The 22,583-nt window shown below is 46.9% G+C and overlaps 1 protein-coding gene across 2 annotated transcripts in view; it reads left to right on the top strand.

Annotated features, from left to right (window-relative positions):
* The window catches only part of KLHL6 (kelch like family member 6), a 147,716-nt gene that overhangs the window by 63,471 nt on the left and 61,662 nt on the right, over positions 1–22,583 (top strand). For both annotated transcript variants that reach the window (XM_075569481.1, XM_075569480.1), the window contains exons 4-5: positions 4,248–4,485; positions 16,375–16,577. In XM_075569481.1, coding sequence (XP_075425596.1) covers positions 4,248–4,485; positions 16,375–16,577 — 441 coding nt within the window. The remainder of the gene's footprint in view (positions 1–4,247; positions 4,486–16,374; positions 16,578–22,583) is intronic.

Here is a 22,583-nt window from a genome sequence, read left to right as displayed (position 1 = left end):
GATCCTCTGAAGCTATCCGTCTGTACGGTAGCTCCCCGCCGTCCTGTCTCGCAGCTGCTTCTAGGACTTCGGCTTGGGCTATGGCGGCAGCGGCGTCCTCTTCTTTGCTTAGAGCCTCTAGATCCGCGTCTAATTCGGCCTTTCTACGCGCATTGGCAGCGGCGGTGGTAGCAGCGGCGGCGGCGGCATTGGCAGCGGAGGCGGCCTGCTCCTCCTCTTCTATGCGCGCCTTTTCTGCCCTTACGGCTGCCTCTCTCCGACCATATTCGGCCCTGGCACGTGCGGCCTCTGCTGTGGCTCGCGCCTTGGTAGCGCTCGCGCTTGCGCTAGACGCGTGAGATTGCACTGATCTTGCTGACCTTGATGAGTGTCTGGATGTGCTTGAGCGCTGCGATGCAGTTTCCAGCAAAAGGTCTTTTCTCCTACTCTCGGCTTCCATGATGGCGGTTTGCGCGATGCCATTACGTTCTAGGTCAATCGCCTTTTGAAGGTCGCGCTCTCGTATGCTATGTTCCGTGTTAGCTCTTGTTAGATAGGTGAAATATGCCTGTGACAGTGCTTGGTAGCGTGAGTGGTCTATCTTCAATTGGGTTATTGCCTGCTCGAGCTGTTGTACATAGTTACCAGTGCCGGCGACATTGCCTATCCCAAGTGTGATGGTTTCCCAGGCCAACTCTAATTTGGCGCGGTGCGCTTTTGTGTCAGTGTGACTGTCCGTTTAGGCCTTGCGCCTGCCTGCGCCTGTTGCAGATGCGCAGCGGTCTCTGTGTCTGAGAGATCGCTTTCCTGCGTGATGTCTGGTGAGGCTCTGAGTTCTGCCATGCTGTAGGTGTGTGTAGGCCTTTGCCAGTGCGTGTGGCGTGCGGTCTTTTACCTTGTCAGCGATGGGCGTCTGTCTCAGATGATGCCGAGCGGTGTCCTGCAGCGTGCAGCGTTGGGGTAGCTGTACTTACAGATGTCCGTTGGCTCCTCACTGTGGGGCTGAGCAGCGGGTGGACTCAGATAGAGAAAAAGACAATTAGGTTTGTGAGAGAAGCACTGTTTGTTGCAAGGCTGCCGTGCAGTTTGAGCTACTGGTTGTCTGTGAAAGCTGCAGACTGTGTGCAGTTTTAGCTACTTGGTGCTTCCTTTGTGTAGTATAGAGGTTGCTCTGTATAGCTGTGTAAGCTGCTTGCTTGTACTGCTGTAGAGGCCACTCTGTATAATGGAGTCTGGAGTAGCAGCTCCTGTAAGTGTCTGTAAGGCACACGATTATCTTTTCACTATTCTGGAAGCTAGAGGATCACGTGGTTATGTCTTAGCTCAGATAGTGCCAACTCGCCCTCTTTCCTAAGCACGACAAGATCTGTTTCTTTTCTTGGTTTTATTGAGGGAAAACAGGATAAGGTACAGTCTCTTGTGTAGAGGTGTAGGTGTCTCTGTGTGTGCTCAGTGATCAAGGGAGGTGAAAAGATTCTCCTTCAGCACCATTACAGGGTTTTACAGAGAGGTACTCACGAGTCCTGGGAAATGGTGGAAAGGATGAAGCAGTGTATGCTGGGTGTCAGATAGTCTGGGGACAGACCATCTGTGGGCAGAACAGAGGGGGAGACAGCAGACTAACCCATTTGGGAGAAAGGCTGGGGCTGCCATGGCAACTCACAGGAGTGCCTGGAGAAGCTGCAACATGTAGCAAAATGTAGCATCTTAATGCAGCAGACTGCTGGAAAGGGGGAAATGGCTCTGTCTTATCACACAAGCATTGGAGTTGCATGTAGAACCAAATACATACATCTGCCACTAAGCATGCTGACAAGCAGGGCTGTAAGGACAAGGGGGGGGTGAGACAGAAATGCAGACAGGGGTATTCCTGTTCCATGACAAGGAGCTAGGCTGCTGGGACCAGCTGGGACCCCAACCCAGGAAAAAGATACAGATACAGATTGCTGCGAAGAGTTTGTTTTTCCACAGGAAGGTGGAGAGAACTCTCCCAGCTAGGAAGCCATTGCTGTTGCTCTGGTCCCCCAGTCCTGCGAGGAGCTAGGCTGCTGGGACCAGCTGGGACCCCAACCCAGGATAAAGATCAAGAACGCTGCGAGGATGGACATAGCCTAACCCAACACTGAAGGTATGCTGATGGAAAAAGGTCCAAAACCCATCACCGCTAAAGCAGAGTTGCTGTCTTCACAGGAAAAGGCCAAACAGTCACTGGCAAGAGTATGCAATGAGCTGACCAAAGTCAAGTCTCTTTTACAGGGTGAAGGAGTCTCTGAACACAAAGAGATAGTGAGGTACCAGTCCTCAGGCCCAGATGGCCTGGTAATTACCCCAAAAAGAAAATGCCTAAATTGGAAGGCAAGAAAAAAAAAAGGGGGGGAGGGAAGGGCCGACGTCAGACATTTTCGGCAAAGATGCTGGTGCACGGGAATGGTGCACAGGCCGCTCCACAGGACAATGTTTCGCTGGGGAGAGGGATATGTGACAGAGTCACTAACTCATTAGGCTGGAATAGTGAATGGAGAGACGCTGCAGCCAGTTCACAGAGTGTTAATCTCCTCAGACAGAAAGAAGCACACCTGCAGCCTAATTAAGCAGGAGGCCTTAGAGACTGCAGGTTTAAAAGCAGGAAGTGACACACACACAGAGAGCTTGTTTTTCCACAGGAAGGTGGAGAGAACTCTCCCGGCTGGGAAGCCGTTGCTGTTGCTCTGGTCCCCCAGTCCTGCGAGGAGCTAGGCTGCTGGGACCAGCTGGGACCCCAACCCAGGATAAAGATACAGATACAGATTGCTGCGAAGAGCTTGTTTTTCCACAGGAAGGTGGAGAGAACTCTCCCGGCTAGGAAGCCGTTGCTGTTGCTCTGGTCCTCCAGTCCTGCGAGGAGCTAGGCTGCTGGGACCAGCTGGGACCCCAACCCAGGATAAAGATCAAGAACGCTGCGAGGATGGACATAGCCTGCTCCCCGGAACCGTGTTCCTGTTTGCTACTGGAGCGGCAAAACAGATAAGACTTTATTCTCATACGTATCGTTATCCTTTGTGTAGCATGTTTTGGGCATGACCAGATTAGCTGGCTGTCCTGTTAGTAAGGGCTCAAGAAGTGAGTTAGTGTCCCTAACGGGACTAGGCTTTAATTTTCAAGAAAGTAGTTTCTTAAAGGGACAGTGCACCCCTACTTATTTTGGTTGTGGCTAATAAACCACTAGTGTTTAAAGTTTCCCATCGTGTCTAGCGTCTTACTGACCCCGCCACGAGGCCGTCTTGCCACACCAGAGATAACATTTTTTTAAATTAGCACATACCTGCGGTGGGGCATCTCCCGATGCAACTCCTGTCAATAGGTCTGCGTGGCTTCAAATGGTGCTGCGTTGCCATGACAACACAAAGCTACATAATGTCATGCAGTGTCAAGTTGGCATGACAACAGCGCGCCTTATAGCGCCAAGGGGCACGTGACGTCACGTTGTCATGACAATGTGGCGCTGTGTAATGTCACAAAGCATCCCGTTGTCATGACAACGGGTGTCATGTGATGCTATGACATCAGGTAGCATCACAGTTGTCATGGCAACGTGGTACCATTTGACACCACGCATCCATATTGACAGGAGATGCAGAGGGAGATTCCGGGAGGACGCCGAGGATGCGGGGAGACGCCGCAGCTCGCTGCCACCTGGAGCTTTACAACGTAAACCCATAGCCCGAAGATACATTGCCAAAACCCTTAGTTTCTGGGTCAAACCTGGAGTTGTGGCAACCCTGTACACTGCCTGACCCCTGCTAATGCTGTTTCCCTTTCTGTATCTAAATATCTAGGCCTAAAGACACCTGATCACAATTAAGTTCTTAACACATGAGAGGCACAGACAAATGTTTGTTGATTGTTATCAGATATGTCTCATACTTATGTTAGCAGTTGAACTTACTAAATTTGTCAGCACAGCAGATATGAGTTGCAGAGACAGGAAAAGTTAACAGTGCATACTTGAGTTAATTTATGCCTGCATATTGCCTAATATTCTGTTTTTTTTTAAATACAGGGCTATATTTACTAAATGGTGATAATCCATAAGACTCTTTAAATCACTGTCTCTTCAAGTGCGTACCGTAATGCGTACTGCGGCACCGTTACGTGTATTATGCCTTACTAGCGCTACTTAATAACTGTGGGTCTCTGTGGTTGTTTCTTAATCCCTGATTGTAACAACTTATCCATTGCTAGCTCCTCTTAACAGAAAATCATCGAAAAAAATGATGTTATTGTTCTAGATCATCTCTGAGAGGACAAAGCCCCGGATACATGAGTTCCAGTCTGAAGTGTTCATGATAATTGGAGGATGTACAAAAGAAGAAAAGTTTGTTATCGAGGTGACCTGCCTTGACCCTCTAAGACGAAGCCGCCTGGAAGTCGCAAAACTACCCGTTTCCGAGCAAGAAAGTGAAAATGAAAATAAAAAATGGGTGGAATTTGCATGCATAACTTTCAAAAATGAGGTATACATATCAGGTATGTAGAAGCACAATAAGCCTTTTCTGAGTATCCTAATCTTTCCATTACAGATGCAGCGGTCGTTATTTTAAGGCATCATGGCGCCATTTCGTGTGCGCTGCTGTACTCCATGTAGCATTAACGCGGCCAATCGCCCCAGGCACGTGCGTTTATCGCGGTTGCTTTGTTTGAATTTTATGGACTGTGTGCAATTACAGTAAATGCAATGAAATGAATGAATTGCAATGTGTACAGTACTGTGCTACTGTGTCAATTTCAGGTGTTTAAAAGCCAGGACACTAAAATGCCATTTTTTGCACTCGCCTGCACTTGCGTCTAAAGGCGGTACGGTTAGAAGCAATCCCGCACCATGATATGGGTATTCCGAGGTATACACCGCGTAATTTGTTAAAATAACGGCTGCTGCATCTGTACCTCTGTAGCCCAGAGACGCCTCATTCCCACCAGACCATTACTATATATAGACAGCAAAACAAAACACAGCGCACAACGTTCATCGTGAATTTATAAAAAACAGTGTTTATATAATAACGAATTCAAGGTTCTGCGTACATCAGATAAAGGTAAAACAGGCACATATAGCTACAGTGTAGCTGTTACCGCTCAATGCGTCCCGGAACTGCAGAGGAATGATGTCATCAGAGATCTTGCTTCATATCATGCAGCTACGGCAAAGATAGAGTAACAGCCGGTATACAGCTGATCCGGTGTTCAGGCACTCTCTTAAAACAGTCCCAGAGTCCAAATTGATGCAGGAAGCACTCGATGGAGTCAGAGGGTAACAGACTCAACCCCGTGTAACAGCGTGTGTCATCTGACTCACAGCACCTCACTGTGCGCCGTCGGAGAATGATGACATCACGGCGCTTGCGTTAATGGGGGAGATACAAACGTAGCGTGATATTCTCATAGGAGGAAACAAAACGTACAGTGCCTCAATAATCATAAAAGATAAAAATAGGTTGTTGAGTGGTAGCTTCCAACGCATTTCATAGCACTGCTGGCTACTTCATCAGGGAAAGACACGGGGTTGAGTCTGTTACCCTCTGACCCCATTGAGTGCTTCCTGCATCAATTTGGACTCTGGGACTGTTTTAAGAGAGTGCCTGAACACCGGATCAGCTGTATACCGGCTGTTACTCTATCTTTGCTGTAGCTGCATGATATGAAGCAAGATCTCTGATGACATCATTCCTCTGCAGTTCCGGGTCGCATTGAGCGGTAACAGCTACACTGTAGCTATATGTGCCTGTTTTACCTTATCTGATGTACGCAGAACCTTGAATTCATTATTATATAAACACTGTTTTATATAATTCACGATGAGCGTTGTGCGCTGTGTTTTGTTTTGTTGTCTCTAGATACCCAGGGTCCTGGGCTACGCAATGTACAGCAGCAGACGCTCTCTTGTTGATTGGTAACATAGGTTTATCAATATCATCACTTAACTATCACTATTTGGGTTATTTGGTGTATTAATATTCATTATCACGTTTATGCACATTTTTAAGAATATTTTTATTTGCGCACTTGTTTGTTATTGTTATTTGTTCATTACTATATATCCCTCTCCCAACTCTTTCTGCAACTTCCTGTCTTAAAAACCACCCACAACACCCATTAGCCCCTTCATCAGCCAAGTGAGTCGCCTGTCCACCCTGGTCACGTTGACCCTACCCTTACTGGTATAGGACATTGTTTTTTACACTGTGACCTAGAGTTTGTTGTCAGGTATACAGATGTAGCAGCCATTAATGCTCCAGCTGGCTTGTTGCATTTGGACACATACAAAATGCCAGCAGAAGCAGACACCATTGTGTATTTATTAGCCGCGTGTAAAATAGGGACAGGGCTAACACGCTAGGGTACCTGTTGCTGTGTGCCAGCGGGTGTAATAACGCCTGCTATAGAGAAGGAGCGGCTCAGTGAGTAAAGACACTGACTGGCACTGAGCTTGGAGCAGGGGAACCTGGTTTAAATCCATGTGTTGGCTCCTTATGACCTTGGTCAAGTCACCTTATCTCCCTGTGCCTCAGGCACCAAAAACATAAATTGTAAGCTCCACGGGGCAGGGACCTGTGCCTGCAAAATGCCTCTGTAAAGCGCTGCGTAAAACTAGCAGCGCTATATAAGAACATGCTATTATTATTATTTTTATTACATCTGCACCTCTAAATTATATTATGATGGATGCACTAGTGCAAAAGAAAAGACAGACAAGCGCAAACGTGTCTTCAGAGGGTGCTAAGTGAATATAAAACTAAATACAGTGACTCAAAGTGAATTGTACAGAAGTGCAGTACCAAAAATGTCAAAAATAGTGACGATTTTATATTAAAATGTAGTCAATCAATACAATCCTAATGACAGATGCCGCTCTGTTGACACAAGATGTTTTCCAACATCTAATCAGTAGAACAGCAATAAATCCAGAGTGCAAAGGTCTCGGGATGCATATGAAAAGACAAATGTAAAAAACATTGCAATTTGCTAAAAATCTGTGAAAAGCATGTGGCAGCTGAAAATAGCCCACTCACATGTTATATGAATAATTCAAGTGTTTTCAGGTATGGTAGGTGCTACATCACATGTAAGTAGTGTAAGGGATATTCCTTAATACAGGCTGATCGGATGTGTCTCCCAGGTGAATATATTAAAAGAATAGTGTAGACATAGTGAAATAACGTACACTGGCAGAGAAGACAAGATTTTTGTCTGCCCGTGCCATGATGCGATCACGTGGTCGGCAGGCAACCAATGGAAGGGCAGACAAGCCCCATCATGGACATGGCCCTGCACCCCCGTCCATCCCGTTGCTCCCCTACAGACTGACGATCGTAGCTTTTATCTGTGCACACGCTGGCAGGTCACCAGGCACGCGTGCAGCAGTAAATACGGGGCTGTAGCCTTAAAGAGCAACTGGACGTTTCTGGATAAATTATGTCAAAGCTGGGGGGGGGGAGAGAGTGATGACCCCTGAGGAAGCTTATTCTGAGTGAAATGCTCAGGTGATCCAGTGTGAAGAACTCCCCCCTTACTTCAGATGATGGAAAGCGACTCTCCTCGCCAACATCTGTGACGGCATCCAAGTGCATGGATGGGTACCAGAACTGTAGTATCAGTTCCTGGATTATTCCACTATGCATGTCCATGTGCATTCATTAGCTGACATTGTATTATAGAAGTATCTGTAGAATCAGTTTTTAATGTACCTGAATCAATATACCTAACACAACCACCATGGTCTTTTGTTTGGGAGACCCCTGAAAGGGTGCTTTGTAGAGGGAGAAAGGGGGTGGCCCGGGATTAAAGGGGTTACACCCCATTTTGCCATCCCCTGACCTCACCAGGGAGACAAGGGGTTAACTGGGCTGAGACTCAGAACTGTGATTTAACTCCTGTTTTATTGTAACATCTGGTTAATCAGTGTCTGCATCACACACACACTGGGATCCATCCGGTAGCACAAGGGTTAATAGTTGTACAGTGATTATAGCCCTTTGTGTAATTTTCCCGCCTTTTCAGGCACAATTTTGCAGGTTCCCATCGGCCGCCATTGAGGCTCTATGTCTTTTAATGGCGAATCTTGCTGTGGAGTCCTGTTCCTGAGAAGACCAGCAGATGGCGTCTGAGAGGGAGAGCGGCGGTTTCCCATTGAAAGTCAATGGGCTCATTGACTTCAATGGAGAAATCCTCGAGAGAGCTTTCCAGGAACGAGTTGGCTGCCGTCCAAACCGCTTAACCGCAAAGCGGATACAATTTCAATAGGAGAGCTTTGATCACTTACAAGTCAAGTTAAACGACAAGTGGCGTTGGAATAAACAGTTCTAGGGCCCCTAGAAATAAAATTCTTTCTGTCCCTAGTTCCTAGACCTCCGCCCACTCGGCCACAACCGGGTCCCCGTATCCTGGACCCCTGATAAGGGTTGAACCGAGAACAGCGGGCCGCGCCATAGGTTCCAATGGCGGCGGCAGAACCAGCTCAGGAAAACGGCTAAGTGTCAAATGCTGAAATTTGGTAATCCATAGCTCCGGTTCCGGAGGGCCTAGCGGATCAGGGTTTGGGGTATCTGTAGCCACTGCTCCGGCATCGCTGCAGAACCATCTTTGACCCGCTTGGACCAACCCGACGAAGTATGGACCCCCTTGAAAGTTCGGGATTTCTCCCATAGACTTCAATGGTGGCCAAACCCCATTGACCGGCTACGGCGGAAAACTCCCATTGACTTCAACGGCGGCATCGCCCCGTTTAAACTCTATGGCGGGGATTCCCATAGCCGCCAATGGCGGCGGTTTGCCATTGAAAGTCTATGGCGGCGGAACCCGTTGTTTTCAATGGGGATTTAGTGAAAAAACGTGATTTAATTTACAGCGGAAATTTTTGTATTAAAATGTGAAATGGTTTTAAGTGTATTTGTGTATCTCCGGTTCCCCAGGTCATAGCAAGTCGCAAATTGGACCACAGGGTGTCCTAGTTCCAGCATTGAGAACTGGGGAGTTTGGACCTGCTGGACCCAACGGAACCGGATATTTTAATATGTTCATGTTTTATCCAACATACTGTATTCCAAGGTATAGGTAATACCCAGAGGAAATTCCTTTGCATACCAGGGTAGCATATGGCCAGAACTGCGACCCAATGTCTAGGACCTGAGTATGTTTCAAAGGATTTTGTCACCTCCACTGTTTGCATGAGGGTGGAAACTACTCAACCCAGAGCAGTCTTCAAGTGTTCCATTTCACACCTCACAACAAAGGATTTTCTGCCAGGTACTCCGTTTGGTAGACTGACTGGCATTCCTGATATCAAGGAGGGGTTATAGAAATGGGACCCCAGAGCTCTACTGTGCATATACCAACTAGCCGGGGGCATGGGTCAAAAAGTGTTCCCACGTTAACGAGTGGCTAGAGTTAATTGAGAACCAATCCACGGTACTCAATGTTAAGGATAGGGCACAAAAGGTTTATAAACTGTTGTTCCCTTGTATCCTTTGTCTTCAATTTTATCATCTGAATGCTACCTGATTGCGAGAGAATTGCTATACTTCATACTTCTCATTCCCCAACCCCAAAGTAAGTGTACTTCCTGTTTGTTACTGTATTATTCATGTGTTCACCTATCCAAAGGAATAAATGTACTTTATTATATCTAAGTCTCGTCCCAGTTCAACCCAGTGATTTGTGTAACACTGTAATACACTGTGGCAGGCTATCGTCACAGGCTATTATAAATTAACTGGTGGCAGCAGCGGGATTGAACTGGACCTAGATTACAGTATTCTGCGGGGTACTGTGATCTAGTGAGAATTTGATGGTAATTGCAAGTTCCTGGGTCTAAAGATATTGAACACACGTTAATGCAACAAGTAACGCAAGTTGTCACACCACCTCACCTGCTGCGATCCAGAACCATGAGAGAAGCGGAGAACGCCTATTACCTGAAAACTAGAAATCAGCTAAAAGACAAGTGCCGTGCCTATGGACTGGAATATGTGGACCAGGAGGTCGAGGACATGATTGCCGCAGTCACAGCACATGAAGCTCAGCTTGCAGAGTCTCAGGATACGACTCAGCTTGCCCTTGTACAGCCGCCCGGAGATCAGGGACTGAACCCAGTGCCGGAGCGGCAGGATCCCGGGGAGGGGACAAGTGCACCCCCCGTGACAAGTGCAACACAAGGGGCACTGATGGCTATGGCCACCAGTCCGTTTACCCCTGAAATGTTGGCACTGATTACAACGTGGGGAGACCGAGGGACAGCGGAGGAGCGGCTAAAGTTTATCTCAATGGCAGTGAACAGACCCGCCTATTGCCCCCCGGTCCAACCCAGCAAAGATGACCTACAACTGGACAAGCACAGTCTCACCAAGTATGTGGAAGGCACTGATCAGATCGACATGTTTTTAAGGAACTTCGAGACGCAGTGCCGGCGGTACGGGGTGCTTCCCCAGCATAGGGTTGCACACCTGGACCCGCTGCTCTCCGGCTTGGCTAAGCAGACATTGATGGTGCTTACAGAGGAGTTTGCTGATGACTAAGACCACCTGAAAGAACTATTGCTATTTCAGCACGGTTTTACCCCTGAAGCTTACCGGGGTAAATTCCGGCTGGAGGAGAGGCATCCTCAGGAGACCTATGTCACTTATGTGACCCGCATGGCTTTGTACAGGCTACACTGGGTGGAGGGCTCTGAGGCCAGGACTTACCAACGCCTGCTGGACCTCATCTTTCAGCAGCAGCTCATGCAGCAGTGCCCGCCGGCGGTGAGGGCTTTTGTGTATGATAAAAAGCCCAAGACCTACACCGAGGTGGCGAGGATGGCAGATGACTATGTGGTCAGCCGGTCCCAGTTGATCGCCAAGGTACCAGCCAAAGCGGCGTCCGCGCCGGTGCCGGCCAGGGCAGCAGTTCGCAGAAGGCGGGAGAGCTCCGGCATGTGTCGGTGCTACAATTGCAACAGCACTTGTCACCTCAAACCAGATTGCCCAGAACCCCTGCGTTCCAATGGACCCTATCGAGGGCAACGCACCCGTTAGCGGAGGGCGCAGAGGAGCCCGGGGAGGTAAACCAGGATCAGTTGCAACCACAGGCTGACTTACTGTTCCCCCTTACCTTGTCCCCTTCACCTGACAATGACATGACTGGGGGGTGGCCAGACTTAGGAGCCCAGTTTAGGGAGGCAGTGAAGGCAGACCCTACCCTGGCTGGTGTGAGACTTCGGGCGTCTGAATCTCAGGCAGGGGAGGGCACTGAACGCTGCTTATGGCATAAGGGACTCCTATAAAGAGAAGAAGGGAACCCTGGGATAGAGGAGGGATTGACCGGTAAGCGACAGCTAGTAGTGCCCCAGGGGTACCGACAGCAATTGTTACGGGTAGCTCACTCTATTCCGTTAGCGGAACATCAGGGGGTCACTAGGACGCGAGCCCGGTTCTTACAGCGTTACTACTGGCCGGGGGCATCCCGAGATGCGAGCAATTTCTGCCGCTTTTATGATGCCTGCCAGCGAGTGGGTAAGGCGGGCGACCGTGTGAAGGCACCCCTGAAACCCCTTCCGATAATAGGGGAACCCTTCCAGAAGGTAGCGATGGACCTGATAGGCCCCCTCATCATTCCTAGCAGGTCAGGGAAGCGCTACATCCTCACGGTGGTGGATTTTGCCACCCGGTACCCTGAGGCGGCAGCGCTTGGCACCATAAGTGCCAAGACAGTGGCAGCAGCTTTGCTGAACATTTTTGCTAGGGTAGGTTTCCCTAGTGAGATCCTAACTGATCAGGGGTCGCAGTTCATGAGTGAACTGTTACATTGTCTCTGGGATGCCTGCGGTATACAGCACCGGCGCACTACCCCTTTCCTTTCACAGACAAACGGACTATGTGAGAGGTTCAACGGGGCCCTGAAGCAGATGCTTCGGACCTTTATAGAGGCAGTGGGGAAAGACTGGGAGATTCACCTGCAGCACTTGCTGTTTGCATACCGAGAGGTACCGCAAGAATCTACAGGCTTCTCCCCCTTCGAGCTACTATATGGCCGCAGGGTACGTGGACCTCTGGACCTATTCCGTGAGGGATGGGAAGGGGAGACTACTGCTACTGATGCTTCAGTGATCCAGTATGTAGTAGATCTCAGAGACCGGTTAGAGATGCTCATGGGGGTGGCCCAGGACCACCTCAGGGCTGCTCAGACCAAGCAGAAGCGATGGTATGACCAGCAGGCCCGTAGCAGAGAATTCATCCCAGGACAGCAGGTGCTTGTTCTCAAACCCACTCGGGTGAACAATCTGATGGCTGCCTGGTCAGGACCGTACTCGGTTATCCGAAAGGTGAATGAGTGCAACTATCTTGTACAGGTAGCGCCTGAGAGGCACAAGACATACCACATTAACATGTTGAAGGAATACAGAGCACCGAGTATGGGAGCAGTGCTGGCCATTTGCAGCCCACTGCTGGAGGATCCGGCGAGCAATGCTCTGCCTTATCTCCTAGGGAAGGCAAGGCAGGAAAACACTGTAGAGCAGGTAGAGATAGGGGCACAGTTGAGTGCTAGGCAGAAGGGAGAAGCCAGGGACATGCTAGCTCAGTTCAGTGCCCTCTTCACTGACATGCCAGGGACCACCCATCTCACAAAACACCCAGTACACACAGGGGACCTGCAGCCTCTGCATAAGCACGCTTATAGAGTGTCAGCAGAGGTCAAGACCAGTATGGGGAGAGAGACTGAGGAGATGCTGACCCTAGGGGTAATTACTCCGTCCAAGAGCCCTTGGGCAAGTCCAGTAGTCCTAGTTCCTAAAAAGGACAAGACCACCAGGTTTTGTGTGGACTACCGGTTGCTCAACGCTGGGATGGTGTCAGATGCTTACCCCATGCCCCGCATGGATGAGTTACTAGATGAACTCGCGGGGGCAAAATATCTGACCACCATGGATTTGAGCAAAGGCTATTGGCAAATCCCACTGACCCTGGAGGCTAGGGAGAAGTCAGCATTCATCACTCCAAGTGGCCTCTATGAGTTTTTAGTGATGCCATTTGGGATGAAGAATGCCACGGCTACCTTTCAATGCCTGGACAATAGGTTACTGGAAGGGATGCAGAGCTATGCCAGGGCTTACTTAGATGACATTGCTGTCTTTAGTAATTCCTGGGAATCCCACATAGGACATGTGTCTGCGGTGCTGGGTAGGATCAGTGAGGCTGGGCTTACCTTAAAACCCACTAAGTGTATGGTATCGATGGCAGAAGTCCTGTACTTAGGTCACAGGGTGGGTGGAGGGCATCTCAAACCAGAGCCAGCCAAGGTAGAAGCCATAGTTGAGTGGCCTGTTCCAAAAACCAAGAAATAGGTCATGTCATTTTTGGGCACCGCAGGGTACTATAGGAAATTTGTCCCACAGTACAGCGCCCTGGCCAAACCCCTGACTGATCTGACCAAGAAGCAACTGCCTGTGCTTATTACCTGGTCTCCTGCCTGTGAAACTGCTTTCCAGGCCCTGAAAACTGCGCTTGATGGAGCCCCTATACTGGCTGCCCCAGACTATACCAAGCATTTTCTTATACAAACCGATGCCTCAGACTTTGGTATGGGGGCTGTGTTGAGCCAGGTGGGGGACGATGGCAAAGAACACCCTGTGGTGTATCTAAGTCACAAACTGCTCCCCAGGGAAGTGGCATATGCCACCATTGAGAAGGAGTGCTTGGCCATTGTGTGGGCACTCAAAAAGCTTCAACCCTATGTATATGGGAGGGCTTTCACGGTCATCACAGACCACAATCCCCTGAGTTGGCTACCGAGGGTATCAGGGGAAAATGCCAAGTTGCTGAGATGGAGCTTGGCTTTGCAAGAATTTGAGTTTACCATTCAGCACAAAAAGGGCAGTGAAAATAGCAATGCTGATGGACTTTCACACCAGGACTATCCCTCTGAGACTGAATTCATTAATGGTGCCAGCAGTGCGCCACTCCCCATTAGGGCCAGTGGGCCAAAGGTCACCCATTAAGATGGGGAGGTGTAGAGGGAGAAAGGGGGTGGCCCGGGATTAAAGGGGTTACACCCCATTTGGCCAGCCCCTGACCTCACCAGGGAGACAAGGGGTTATCTGGGCTGAGACCCAGAACTGTGATTTAACTCCTGTTATGACATGTAAATGTGTATTCCCCTGTTCCCCCTGTTTTATTGTAACATCTGGTTAATCAGTGTCTGCATCACTTGTGGTGAAAAAAATTAAACTAAAAACATATAATCAGCGCTCAAACCTATAAACCCTAACCTATATACTATTAAAATAAATAGGTGCTCTACAAATAAAGAGAGATCCCCTATATGGGAAACCCTGTATGTGATCCCTCACAAGCTATTTTAGTAGAATGGGGAATGGCTGCCTAAGGAATAAACAAACCTATCCACAAGGCATGTATACAAAGCATGAACAACAAGAAACAGAAAACACAAAATCATATACAATACAAACAATGATTCCCTGGCGCACTAACAGATATTGAACCTGACAGCAGAGTGCAGTCCCATGAATCAAGTAGATGATATTGGATGAGATCTACAGTCCACACTGTCCCATTCCTTTTAGATTGAAGACTTGTCTGGAAATAAAAACAAAACAACCATTGCGCAGTACCCTATGGTCAGTTCTCTACACCCCCACCGTTGCTGCGCAATGGTTGTTTTGTTTTTATTTCCAGGGAGAGGGAGAGCGGCGGTTTCCCATTGAAAGTCAATGGGCTCATTGACTTCAATGGAGAAATCCTCAAGAGAGCTTTCCAGGAACGAGTTGGCTGCCGTCCAAACCGCTTAACCGCAAAGCAAAGCAAAGCGGATACAATTTCAATAGGAGAGCTTTGATCACTTACAAGTCAAGTTCAACGACAAGTGGCGTGGGAATAAACAGTCCTAGGGCCCCTAGAAATAAAATTCTTTCTGTCCCTAGTTCCTAGACCTCCCCCCACTCGGCCACATTCGGGTCCCCGTATCCTGGACCCCCGATAAGGGTCGAACCGAGAAGAGCAGGCCACGCCATAGGTTCCAATGGCGGCGGCAGAACCAGCTCAGAAAAATGGCTAAGTGTCAAATGCTGAAATTTGGTAATCCATAGCTCCGGTTCCGGAAGGCCCAGCGGATCAGGGTTTGGGGTATCTGTAGCCACTGCTCCGGCATCGCTGCAAAACCATCCTTGACCCGCTTGGACCAACCCGATGGAGTATGAACCCCCTTGAAAGTTCGGGATTTCTCCCATAGACTTCAATGGCGGCCAAACCCCATTGACCGGCTACGGCGGAAAACTCCCATTGACTTCAACGACGGCATCGCCCCGTTGAAAGCTTATGGCGGGGATTCCCATAACCGCCAATGACGGCGGTTTGCCATTGAAAGTCTATTTTTGTATTAAAATGTGAAACGGTTTTAAGTGTATTTGTGTATCTCCGGTTCCCCAGGTCGTAGCAAGTCGCAAATTGGACCACAGGGTGTCCCAGTTCCGGCATTGAGAACTGGGGAGTTTGGACCTGCTGAACTAAAGGAACCGGATATTTTAATATGTTCATGTTTTATCCAACAGACTGTATTCCAAGGTATGGGTAAAACCCAGAGGAAATTCCTTTGCATACCAGGGTAGCATATGGCCAGAACGGCGACCCAATGTCTAGGACCTGAGTATGTTTCAAAGGATTTTTTCACCTTCACTGTTTGCATGAGGGTGGAGACTACTCAAACCAGAGCAGTCTTCAAGTGTTCCATTTCACACCTCACAACAAAGGATTTCCTGCCAGGTACTCCGTTTGGTAGATTGACTGGCATTCCTGATATCAAGGAGGGGTTATAGAAATGGGACCCCAGAGCTCTACTGCGCATATACCAACTAGCCGGGGGCATGGGTCAAAAAGTGTTCCCACGTTAACGAGTGGCTAGAGTTAATTGAGAACCAATCCACGGTACTCAATGTTAAGGATAGGGCACAAAAGGTTTATAAACTGTTGTTCCCTTGTATCCTTTGTCTTCAATTGTATCATCTGAATGCTACCTGATTGCGAGAGAATTGCTATACTTCATACTTCTCATTCCCCAACCCCAAAGTAAGTGTACTTCTTGTTTGTTACTGTATTATTCGTGTGTTCACCTATCCAAAGGAATAAATATACTTTATTATATCTAAGACTCGTCCCAGTTCAACCCAGTGATTTGTGAAACACTGTAATACCCTGTGGCAGGCTATCGTCACACCCTTGCTTGTGAGTCAATCAATACTGAAGGTGATGAAGATGTTTTAACCTTGAAATATACGTATATTCAGCACGGTGTGCTGAATATGCCATCATAGAAAAGCCAATCTCTTTTATTCCATGGGCTGTCTAAATAATTAATATTATTTATTTATTTTAGGTGGCAAAGAAACACAACATGATGTTTGGAAATATAACTCTTCTATCAATAAGTGGATACAAATGGAATATTTAAATGTTGGCAGATGGAGGCACAAAATGGCTGCATTATGTGGAAAAGTATATGCAATTGGAGGTTTTGATGGCAGTCAAAGAATTTACAGTGTTGAAGCTTATGATCCTTTCCACAACTGCTGGACGGAGGTATGTAAATAAAACAGTTTATAAACTGGTATTTTACCCAGTGTATAATTTTTGCAGTACATTGTCTTACGTTCATCCTAGATTATTTTCTACACTTATTTACATTTTCTCCATTGTCTATGCCAGAGCTACTGTACTTAATACATGTCTAAAATGGTCCACTTCTGTCATCATACATTTATATGGGGGGACACAGTTGGAAACATGAATGGACCCCTCCTCCAAGCCTGAGGAGCATCTGAGTAGCAATATCCTTGCGGGCAAGTCTCTTTACCTCCCTGTGCATCCTTCACTGAAAATATATTCATTGTGCCTATAACATTTTCTATACAGCACTGCATCAGTACCAGTGCTATATAATACCAAATATTTTTGTAATTATTATTAAGCAAGTTCTGGAGCCTTTACTTTCATTCAAGCAAAGTGAGGTCCACCACCGCCTCCAGCTACCTTCACCTACAGACCTCACTCCAGTATTCAGATCTGTCCTGTGGTCAGATGTGAGCCTAATAGCAGCAGGAGGTAGCAAGCACTGGCAATGCAATCTCCTTTGCAGGATTACGTTTCTACTACTTAAATCCCCCCCCAGAATGGAATAGCTAAGGCTTGGTCCCCACTGGCTACTGCAGCGCCCCACTATAGTGGGCGCTAAAGGGACAAGAGCCGCCTCAATGGGGCGGGGCCTGCTGCTAGGGGCAGCCACCGCGCTGCGCGCTCCATTTTTCCAGGAGACTGGAAAATTGAGATAAGACGGTAAAGCCAATGAGGGCGAACCTGCCGGGTGACATCATGGCCACGCCCCTGTCACGCCCCCATCACGCCCCCCCTGTATTTCCCCCTGCAGCTCACTGCAGACCGGGGAACTCGGCTGCACAAGCCGCCAGCCTGGCAGACACGCGTGCAGCGCAGGCACTGGGGCCGTAGCCTAAGGCTGCTGACTAGATCTGCTGTGTAATCAGATGTAAATTGAACGACAGCAGGGGGCATCAGGCACTGGCAGTGTAATCTCCCATGCAGGACTCCACTTTCGTTACCTGACCAATCCAACAAACTAAACCTGATGTCCCTGCGTCTGGTGGTTGGAAAGGATCCTGTGTTTCCCACTTGGAGTGCCCAGGACTTATACAACTTATATAGCTTGGCGGCAACAGGGTAACTCATGTATTGGGGAACCATTTCATTTATATCTATGGAATAGAGGCTTACATTTGAATCTTTACTTATCTTTGAGTATTTGCAGCCATACGTTTATTCATAGGTACTCTATGGACTGTACTAGCGCATTTATAGTACTAGAATAAGGTCATTACTTATATTAGTGTTTGTGTATCTGATTTATTTAGATCAGCCATATACTCGAGTGGGCATTGTCACGGGAGACCAGCACTTTTAACACCTTAATACCCGATCCTTTGATTGAGCGAAGCGGTAAAATAAATTGTGATTTATTTACAGAATGAACACATACACACATTAGTTTACAATTACACTCAAAATTACGCTTCTCGTAACCACTGTTACTCCGTTGGTGCTGCTTCCTTTGTTCGGCCGTTGTAGTATTGGATCTTGGAACACCAGTTCTTAATAAATCTTTAAGCTTGTTACGAATCTTGTACAATTTTAGAACTGTAGATGGAACTGATTCCTGACGGGCTGCATGGATTCTTATAGAGTTTAAATCCCTATTTCTAACTAGTGCAGCCAATCTCTCCATGGGAATAAGTTTCCCCACCTATCCTGGAGTTGCCAATAATTTGGAAACCTGCCAGAGGGGCTTCTCATTCTGCTAAGGGCATGTGCAAACCTCGCACCTTTGCCTCTTAGCATATGAGACCAAACCCCTTTACCTGGCGACATTTTGTCTGAGCTGGCCGGACATCTGGCCCATTTGCCCGGACATTTACTAAGATGGGGATACTTGCATTACCCCTCCCCACTTAACACGTTAGTCGGCCAAAGCCTTTTAACTCTGGACTTTTTCAGACATCTTGGCTCTGAGCCAGCGGAGTGTCTTAGCAGTACAGGTTAAATATGTGTTGCTTAACTCGCAGGAATTTCCTGCTATGCATTTATAAAGTACAGTAATTACAAATTCAGTATTTCCTCTGCTCTGGCCGTCTGAATGAAAATCATCTTATGTCTATACTGGTAGAACAATTAAAATAGGGGGACTTCCATTCATTAATTTTTATATAACTTTATAAAAATTGCGCTATATACTTTTTCATGATTTTACCCTACTAGAGCTCACAGCAAATCTTAGCGCGCTAGGTGCTTCCTAGCCAAAGTTAGCTAAAAGCTGTATGCTACAGTATGCTGCGGCTGCTGGGTTTTAAAACCATTTTTACTTTGCGCAGTTACAGGGAAACACTGCTACAGTAATAAATTTCATAGTTAGAAATAACATTATTCTCGCCACCTTATACCTGGTGGGAGACACACACAGACATTTTTATTACAATCACAGGGTTACTGCCATTACTGGGTCGCAGAGCTGACAATCTACAATTCCCCAATAAGGCTCCGGGGCACACAGCCGGGCATACTACCTTTATTTACTGGCCTGGGTACACCTTCACCTTCACAGGTGTTTGCATTGCTATACCATTATTATATTTTGCTCTGTAAGTCCATAGGTGTCTTACACCTTATACCTTATATTGTACCATCCTTGGGTAATTTGTGACACTCTCTGAGTACAGGGTGTATACTTTGTATCCTTTGGACTAGCTTGACCTCACACTGCAGTACATTGTTCTTGCATAGGGCTTGCTCACATTACATTGTTGCTATTTGCACATACATTTACAGTATAACTTATGTTGATCTTGGATTAGTTACATTGCCTTTATTACCAATGATATAGATATATTCCTTCTCTGGGAGAGGCATACACATTTCTTTGCACTCTCCCTTTTGGGACTATTGTGAGGTCTATTTACATTGGTAGTGCTTGTAAGTGTATTAGGGCTCATAATAGGAATTAATTTAACTATCTGCTACACATACATAAGAGCTTCTAGTTTCACTTCATTTTTATTTGCTTATTCTAGCATTTACCATGTTTAATGGAGACGGTTCACTATATGTTTTTAGTGTTTTTATCTAGTGAGTCTGTATGTCCTTATTGATTCACTTGTTCAATAGAATGTGATATTTTTGTACCCACATATGTGTGCCCCATTTGGAGTTCTAGTAAGTCCTGTTCTCTGGGACTTATAACCTACTCTTTTTTGCATATAGTAAAAAATAATTTCGCACCAAGTGCACTGATGCAAGAAAAAATAGACTCTGAAAATTGGCTGAACAAAACTAAAGGGTTCTATGGTTGTTTCTCCTGCAGAGACTGCAAATTTAAAGCAATGGAGAAATCACAATTTAGATCTACCGTGGCCGGAGAATTGTTTGTAATTAGGACACACATACCTTGTGAGACAGATCATGTAATTTATTTATTGGCGTGCCCCTGTGGCCTCCAATATGTGGGCAAAACCACCAAGCCGGTTAAAACTCGTATTCGCGAACATCTGAGTAATATTTAAAGAAAGGTCATGACCCATAATCTATCAAAACATTTCTGTACCCACCATCATGCAGACTCAAGTGGCCTGAAATAACAAAGCATAGAGAAGATAGACGAACACTGGAGAGGTGGGAACAGAGATCTTGAGCTCACGACGAAAGAAACCTATTGGATACATAGACTTAGGACACTGGTACCAAGAGGCCTACATGTTGATACCGAACTGGGAGTATTTCAGTTTGAATGGTACTGCCAGGGAGCCTCCTGTGTTAATCCGATGGGCTATTAGTCTGTCTGCAGAAATGTCACAGAAATGTTGCAGCATTAATGGGGTATTGCCCCAGATTTTCCCAGGCAAGTGTTCGAATTCTCGTAGCTGCATCAGTATTTTACCCATTACTGTACTGTATGTGTTTGGGGGGGGGTGTATTTATTTCAATGTATTGCAACAAAAATTATGGCCACAGGATTGGTACCACAGGCCAGCAGGGACTGGCAGGGACCACCTGAGAGCCCCCAGACACCCACAGGGACCACCCGAGGGCCCCGGACACCTGTGGGGACTACCTGAGTGCCTCCAGACACCTTCGGGGACCACCTGGGAGCCCCAGACACCCGTGGGGACCACCCAAGGACCTGCAGACACCTGTGGGGACCACCTGAGGACACCCGTGGCCTCTGGTATCAATCATGGGGGTAGAGGAGGTGTGTATTAGTGTTTATTGTGGGTAGCGGGGGTGGGTGAAGGCGGTATTTGGCCCTTGGTGTCTAGGGGGACTGGTTAACCTCTTCATTGCCTTAAAGGTTAGCAACTAAGGTAATGAAGTTGCATGAAAATGCATTTTTATTGCATGGGATCCATGTGTTGGGTCTCCGGTGCTGATCAATCGGATGCAGAAAAAACACATTTTTTTTCTAAGTCCTGTATTGCCCCCTCACAGCAGCTTCTCACGAGTCTCACACCAGGAGAGGATTTTGGAAGAAACTCGCCATTCTAGAGCTGCGATAAGCCTTGATAACCTAAATCGCGGCTACTAGAATTGCACGAGTTTCAGAACCTGCCGATATGTGACTTATCGGCCAGAGATTTTTTTTTATGACAGTTGAAATTTTTGGCGATTCAGACCTTTATCGTCCACTTATTGAGGCTTACTGAATAGCAGTAGGCATTTTGGCCGATAAGTGCTCGATAAGTTATCAACGCTTATAGCATAGGCCCCATAGTGTGAGTATTATGAAATGGATATTTTTGCCAGTTCTATTTGTATACCTAAACATTATAAGGCCTTTCATTATCAATATTGGTGTTTGCTTTTTATACATGACTGGTTTGAGTATCATGAGGTCTGCTAAGGGCCTCTGTATCTCTTTCTGTATATGGGGTTTCTTGGTTACTGTAAACAAACTCTAAAATTCACCTATGTCACTTTGATACAATCATGTCATTAATGTTCAAACAAGATATTTTAGTTGAAAGTGAGTATACTAATTTATCCTGTCATTTGGTAGTTCTATTTTTAAACTAATACTTTAAGGCTTTATGTACACTTTCCTTTAACTTATTGGCATACAGTAGTAAAGCCCTAATCCCACGTAGCAATATTTGATCAAATAAAAGCACTTATATATGCAATAACTTCTTAACATTTGTTTTATTGTATGTATAGTTTGTTGGTAATTTGATAGCTTTAAACATACAAGCACAAATGGCTACCCCACGTAAAAAAAAATACAAATATAGGGCTGAATATGTACAGTATGTGTCTTCCAGCATCATATGGTGTCTATTGGAGTAGCACCACTTAAAAGATATGGGGCTAGTTAAAGCATTATACCTAATTTTAGGCTAAACAGGAGGGCATTATTGAAATGCTGCCTTATAATTGGTGAAGCTTCCTGGTATTAATGGCCATTATTTGCCAGATAATTTTGCACCTAGCCAAACAACATCAATGTTTCATCCCCATGGCACATCAGGATGGGGCATCTATCCCAGTCTCCCACCGTGACACATCCTCCTGACAGTAATAATTTCTTGGGTCAAGTACCCGGGCCTGATAGGAGGATAGGGGTTCCAGGGAAGACCACTGTTTAACCTGGGGAAGGGATGTTGGTGTCTGGAGACTTCAACTGGTTTAGGGGGGAATGGTAGGAGTATCCAGGGCAGCTGTGACATGCTCGTCTCTAACCAGGAGGCTGACCCGCAGGGCTGAGGCAGCATATGGAGACTGACCACAAGTCTTGGGACTGAGTTTCGATCAAGTAAAATATTCGGATCACAGGCTGAGGTCAAGGCAACGGCAGCAACGTAGATGGAGTTACAGTCCAAGACCATGGCAGGAGAAAGGAAAGCAGAAGTCAGGGCAAATGTTCAGGGAAGGCAAAGAACAAAACAGGAAACAACATGGGGTCCAGAAGCACAATGGATCAGACACCTTGCTTGCACCTGGCTGCTGCTTAAAGCTCTGGGACAGGTGCAATAG

Source organism: Ascaphus truei, chromosome 14, assembly GCF_040206685.1.
Source record: "Ascaphus truei isolate aAscTru1 chromosome 14, aAscTru1.hap1, whole genome shotgun sequence".
Taxonomy (NCBI): domain Eukaryota; kingdom Metazoa; phylum Chordata; class Amphibia; order Anura; family Ascaphidae; genus Ascaphus; species Ascaphus truei.
Note: the sequence above shows the minus strand (reverse complement) of the source record. Positions and strands in the feature narration are given on the sequence as shown.